General features: G+C 25.3%; 3 protein-coding genes across 3 annotated transcripts; 1 reads left to right on the top strand and 2 right to left on the bottom strand.

Annotated features, from left to right (window-relative positions):
• Positions 1–665: 665 nt before the first annotated feature.
• ENU1_017390 (hypothetical protein) lies at positions 666–1728 on the bottom strand (the record flags this gene model as incomplete). Its single annotated transcript, XM_008856881.1, has 2 exons — positions 666–1616; positions 1666–1728. The coding sequence occupies 2 exons, from the start codon at positions 1726–1728 to the stop codon at positions 666–668; spliced, it is 1014 nt and encodes a 337-aa protein (XP_008855103.1).
• Positions 1729–2040: 312 nt separating this feature from the next.
• On the bottom strand, positions 2041–3641 carry ENU1_017380 (clathrin-adaptor medium chain, putative; the record flags this gene model as incomplete). Its single annotated transcript, XM_008856880.1, has 4 exons — positions 2041–2280; positions 2363–3217; positions 3272–3351; positions 3536–3641. The coding sequence occupies 4 exons, from the start codon at positions 3639–3641 to the stop codon at positions 2041–2043; spliced, it is 1281 nt and encodes a 426-aa protein (XP_008855102.1).
• Positions 3642–4460: 819 nt separating this feature from the next.
• Positions 4461–6446, top strand: ENU1_017370 (leucine-rich repeat containing protein; the record flags this gene model as incomplete). The annotated part of the gene is made up of 1 exon (XM_008856879.1): positions 4461–6446. One exon carries the CDS (start codon positions 4461–4463, stop codon positions 6444–6446), a length of 1986 nt encoding a protein of 661 aa, XP_008855101.1.
• Positions 6447–6500: the final 54 nt, after the last annotated feature.

The following is a 6500-nucleotide window of genomic DNA, read 5'->3' as shown; positions in this document are numbered from 1 at the left end:
AAAAAAAAACTCAGACATATGACTTAAATAAATCAATGCTTGTTTAATATTTGTATTTAACTTTATATAATATTATAATATTTCACTGAATTAATAAATCATGTCAAATATAGATGATAATGAAATAATAGTTGTTTTCTTTCAGATAATTAAGTAACTTTATACATGTTAGACTCTACAAATTGAAAGAATAATCAGACACAACAAAGGGACGTAAAAAGAAAACACCTATGATATATTGTTTTGGTATTTCATTTCAATGAGCATATATGTTAAAACTAATTGAACTAGTAATTAGCTATTTTGTAGGAATAAGTAATAATGAAGTATTTATATAAGAATATAAAATTCTAAGTTATTATGTTATCATACATTATTGTATATCAAAAATTAATGAATTTGTATGAGTTGTTATGACTTATTGAAATTATATGTCGACTTTATACTTTAAATACTCTTTTTAGTATTACATCATTAGAATTATTGCTCATTAACTAATTTCAACTCAAATTAAATAATTATATGTATTAACAAGAACCATAAGTTATACAAACTAATTCAATTTAAATACCTAGAGAATATTACACTCTATCTTCACAACTAAATAAAGTAATAGATGTTTAGCTAAAAGAACTTCTTGAAAGAAGAATTAAAATTCTTTTCCTCTATTTCCATTGCAACACAAAAAGATATTTTACTCTAAAGGTTGCAGGATAATGATTACCTGTGAACGTATCAATGTCTAAGGATTTGATAGTATAAAACTCATCAATATTTTGATATACAAAAGATTTTCCATAATGTTTAATATAAAAAGCAGCGTCTATATCAACAAATTTCTCAGTCTCAAAGTTAGACATCAGCCATAATGCACTTGTATTAGTGGTTCTTTGAAATCTTCTTGGTTTTATTCCACGACATCCACCAAGAGTACAAATGAAATGATTTGGGTCATTTTTAGCATGGACAAGATGTTGACCTGTTTTTGGAATTTGACCAAAGTGACATCCAAAAACAAACCCATTTGAAACACTAAAAAGAAATGTAATGTTTTGTTTTCCACTGATTTTGTCATTGAAATTTGCAGTAGTACCTAATTGATGAACCGAATAAATTAACTCACACTCACTTTTACCAACCCATTTCTGAAGGTTTTCAATGTCTACTACTGAAATGACTGTTGCTAAATGATTGAACTTACTTAGTTGTATTGGATTTAGATGTTTTTGTGTTACTTCTTCTCTCCAATCATGTTGGATTTCTTTAACTTGTTGAGCAAGATAATCAAATTTATATCTTTCTTGAATCTTTTTAGTTTTTATTGACGGTAACAACGAAGTTGAAGAAAATTGAAGTAATCTATGTTTCATGTTGTGTGGAAGAAATTTGATAAAACTGTCGAAGAATGTTTCTGGACAATGGCATAATAATGAAAAATCTTTCTTGGTTGACTCAATGAATGTGGATATTTCTTGAAAGTCATCTTCGGCTATTGAATAATGTCTATGAATCAAACTTGCTAAAGAAAGAGATGGGTTAGTAAGTAATGCAAACAAACCATCTTGTTTTGTCTTAATTTCAAGAACTTCATTTAAGACAACATCAATAATAACATCCTTTAATAGAATTAATTATTTATTCATATATTAAAAAAAAATAACAAACAATGATTGAATTAATGCCATTCATTTCAATAAATAACTGGTTAATAGAGTCATCAATTGTCATAAAATTTAACAATTTTCCTATTGATTTGTGTTTCTTCTATTACTGACTTTTTGTTTTAGAATAATTATCATATCATTCAAAGAAAGAAAAAAAGGAAATCAGTGTTAGAAGAACAAATTTTCTCTACAGTTAATTCAGAGACTCTAATTTAAGACATCACCTTTCCATTATTTAAGAAATGAACTTAATTCAAGACTTTTAATTGTTTTTGTTGAAGAAATTATGGGTTTATTAACAATAAAATATGAATAACAAAATTTTAGTATTGAAGTTATTAAAAAACAAATCAATTGAAAACGATTCAATTCATGATTAAACTTTAATGAGATATCTTCCTCCATAAGTAGTAAATTTAACTCCTTTTCTCAATTGATATGGTTGATTACAATCAAGATGTTTAAATCTTAATCCAGAAGCAGCATAATTAATAATTTGGAAATTCATTGAAACTTTAGTGAATGTATCAGTGTCTTCATACATTGAACGGTTAACAGTACCACTAATAGTTGGGATGATTTTTGGATCATGTTTTCCAATGTTCCATATTAAAACCTATTTTATTATTTAATGTTTCATTATTATCATTAGATGTATTAACAAAGAATTAATGAAAAGAATTAAAAATAAAACAAACATGTTTTATTCCATCAAAAATATATTTTCCAGTATTAACAACTAATTGACATGATGTAACAGAAACTGGGAATTCTATGACAACTTGTTGATTAATTAATTCACTTTTTAATGGTCCATTTCCAAATCCTGCAATATTATTTCCATAAACACTTAATTCAACTAATCCTTGTGAAGAAGTATATTTAACAGACCCACCTAATTTAATTGGAGCTTGAAGAGTACCTCTTACACGATAATTAAATAAAGTAAATTTTCCATCAGGTGGAATAAAGGAAAGAACTTTTTGTTGTTCCCATTTTCCAATTCTAACGCATGGATGGAATGAAACATCATCCATAATTTGTGGATTGTCAAATCTTAATGTAACATCTGGAATTCCACTCAATGAAGAAATACAAATTACTTCTCCTAATACTTCTGTTCTTGATGCTTTTCCTGTTACAAGATTAAAAACTGTAGAAATACGTTCATTAACATCAAATAAAATTTCATTTGTTTTATGAATAACTCCATCTTTTCTCCATGGAAGAGTTCTTGAACCTAATGCATCTTTATCATAATTTACTGATAACTCTCCTAAAACTGCTTTTTCTATTTTTTGAGATGTTGTATTTTCATTAAGAAGAGCATCAATAGTATTTGGTTCTGTAATAAATGGAAATCCTCCATCAGCAAGTTGGTCCATAATTTGTATGAGACGGATATAGTCTTGTTTTAATGTATTATCATTAAATGATCCATCTGGATAACAATATTTTAATATAATACGAATTCGTTGAAGGAATGATGAAATAAATAATGGTGGAACATCTATATCAGTGACGGCAATAAAATAGACTGAATTAGATGGTAACTAATAATAAGACTTCTTATTATTTAATTTAAGAATAATAAAAAAAAAACAAACTTCATGACAAAAATGGAATAAACAATAAGTGTTACAATTGATTACTGGTGGTATGTTATTATAAATTGGAATAGTAGTTACTACAAAAAGTGAATATTTAATATTAACATTAAATCTTTTTTTTTGTTTTATATAGATATATATATTTTTATTACATATAGTTATAATTGTAACGTATTTTTTTATTTTATGTTATATCAATTAATGATATTAATTTTTACCTGAATTTGATTAAATAAAAAATAATTAAATATTAAAACAAACATTTATCATAAAATGGAACAAGAACACCTTTATCAATTGTTTTTCCATAATTTTTTTGGTAGATAATATCATTTGAACAATTTACAATAAACAATGCTTTGATCATTTGTTTGATTATGCAGTTCCTTTCTTCTTAGAACTTTTCTTCTTCAGAATTTTCTTTCTTTTCTTTTTGTTTTTTAACCTTTAGTATTTAGTTCTTTTATTGTTTCTTTTCTTATTGTTCTTTTGGTTTTGTCATTCTTGCAAAAATGCTATGGTTTATAATTTTTTTATTATAAAATACCATTCAATAAGATGGTTGCTTCAAAAATATGATTGTTTATCTTAAAACAAAACATTATATAGAACAACTGTTGACTCTAGATAATTGAGAAGATTATTTCTCATCATTAATGATTTGTTCTTCTCATTTCTCTACAAAATAAATCCAATCTTATCTTAATTACCTTTTGTAATATTTCTTTTTGGTTGTTATCTGTTCTTTCATCGTTGTGATAGATAATGAAAATGAAGTAATTTGAAGAAAAGTAAAGAACAAAGAAAATAAAAAACAAAAATTAATGATAAATAATGTTATTTCTATTCCAATAATACTTTCTTTTCATAAATCAAAATATTAAACAGAAATTTCAAGTCTTTCTTCCTTTTCCTATTTTCATTCAACTTTACCTTTCATTAATTTTATTCCTATAATATTCATGATTAAAGTTTAAGATATTTTAAAAAAATAAGACACAGAATACAATAACAAAAATTATGAATAAGAAAAGTACAAAATATGAACTTTAAACAATCAAAAGAAGAATTAACAATGAGTTGATAAAAATATTATTATATAGTTATCTCAATAAGAAACTTCCAAGTACTTCACTTTTTCCAAATTGTTTTTTTTAACTGTTAATATCATTTTTGAAATAAGAAGATGCAATCATTTCAATTAACTCATCAAAGAAGAAGAAAAGCTGTTTCATTAAATATTCCATCACATCCATTTTCATTACTTAGTCGTGAAGGGGCAATTATTCCTTCATTAACAGAAATTATTTTAGATGCATTTAGTCGTTTTGATGAAAACTTTTCATCATTATCACAATCACAAGAACCATTGCCTTTACCACCATTACTTGCTACAAAATTACTTCAAGTAGTTTCAAATAATCCAAATGCAACAGATATAGATTTAAATATTATTATGTATAGATTACTTGCATCAGGTGTAAATACAATAACATTAGATATTCATAACACACATTTATTAACACGAAGTACTTGTCTTAATGTATTTCAATTATCATTATCATTACATATTACTACATTAGACATTTCCTTTGCCAGAGGTTGTTCATCAGATGAATTAGGAATTATGTGTAAAAATTTTCCATATTTAAAACATTTAAATGCATCAGGATGTCTTCCATTTGATGATTTTTGTTTATTAGCGATATTACAATCAACACCACCATTAGAAACACTTAATGTTTCTAATTGTCCAAGAATTACCGATTATGGAATACAAAATATTTCAAATGTAAATACATTACGTATTTTTAAAGCAAATAATACACTCTTAACAAGTAAAGGATTACAATATCTTCATGACTTAATTGAATTAGAATTATTAAATTGTAAAAATCTTACTGATGATTGTCTCTCTATTCTTTCAAAAAGAAATTCACATTTATCTTCTGTATCTATATCTTCACAAAGATTAACTGATAAATCAATTCAATCATTCTTACAAAAAATTCCTGAATTAAATTATTTAAATTTAACAAATTGTGTTAATGCTGGAATACTTACTTTATCTCAATTATTTCATTCTAAATTCAAATTAACTAATTTGAATTTATCTAATTGTTTTGGTGTTTCTGGTGAACATCTTATGAGGTCTTATAATCAATTATATGCCTCTTCTTTATTTTCTTGGTTAGCTGATCTTATTTATTTAAACATTTCTGGTTGTACTCGTATTTCTACTTATTTCTTAACAAATATTTTACAAAATACTCCAAATTTAAGAACATTAATATTAGATGGATTAACCGTTGATGAACCTTCTATTCAGTCTTTCCTTCAATCAAGTTGTGTTGCAGCAAATGTTACTAGAAGGTCTGTTGTTAGAAAAGGTGGAAAATTTTCACCTCTTACTTTATCTTTTAAACAATGTAAAATGAATGAACAAACATTAATTAATTTCTTTAGTGTTAGAGGATGTGATTTAATTAGCATAAATCTTAATTCATGTTTTGCTTTAACTGCTATTGCTTTAACTGTATTAGGTGATAATGCACATTCTTTAACTCATTTTTATTGTACAAATAATACTACTCTAACTGAAACTGCTTTAATTCAATTTATTTATCGATCCCCTCGTCTTAGAGTATTATTTTTAAGTGGTACAACAGCAGTAACTAATAGAGTAATATTAGCTGTAAGAGATTCATGTTTAAATTTATCTCATTTTGATATTAGTGGTTGTGAAAATATTACTCCTGAATCTGGTGTTATTCTCTCTGGAATCCGTTCTTTACAATATCTTGATATCTCTTTTACTCCTTTCACTCCAAATCAAATTCAATTCATTATTAATGCTTTACCTAGAATTACTAGTTTTTCTATGCAAGGCATTACTTATAGTGCTCCTCAATTATTTTCTCAAGAAGCCCAATGGATGAATGTAATGAGACTTAATTTCTCTCAATGTAGTGATGCTTTATTATCAAATATTTCTGATTTTTGTCCTTTATTAACTACTGTAGAATTACGTATGTGTGTTAATGTTACTGACTCTGGTATTCAAATGTTACTTAATAAATGTACAAAATTATTAAATATTGTTCTTACTGGTACTTCAGTCTCTCAACAAGTTATTCGTTTTCTTTCTTCTAAAGGTGTTTCTATTTTATAATTAAAACTATGTCTTTATTATTCTTTGTAAATATAATTTTGGTTTATTTTTTAT

This window comes from Entamoeba nuttalli (genome assembly GCF_000257125.1).
Source record: "Entamoeba nuttalli P19 unplaced genomic scaffold asmbl_2297, whole genome shotgun sequence".
Classification (NCBI taxonomy): Eukaryota; Evosea; order Mastigamoebida; family Endamoebidae; genus Entamoeba; species Entamoeba nuttalli.
The sequence above is the reverse complement of the archived record's forward strand: the minus strand, read 5'-3'. Positions and strand labels throughout refer to the sequence as shown.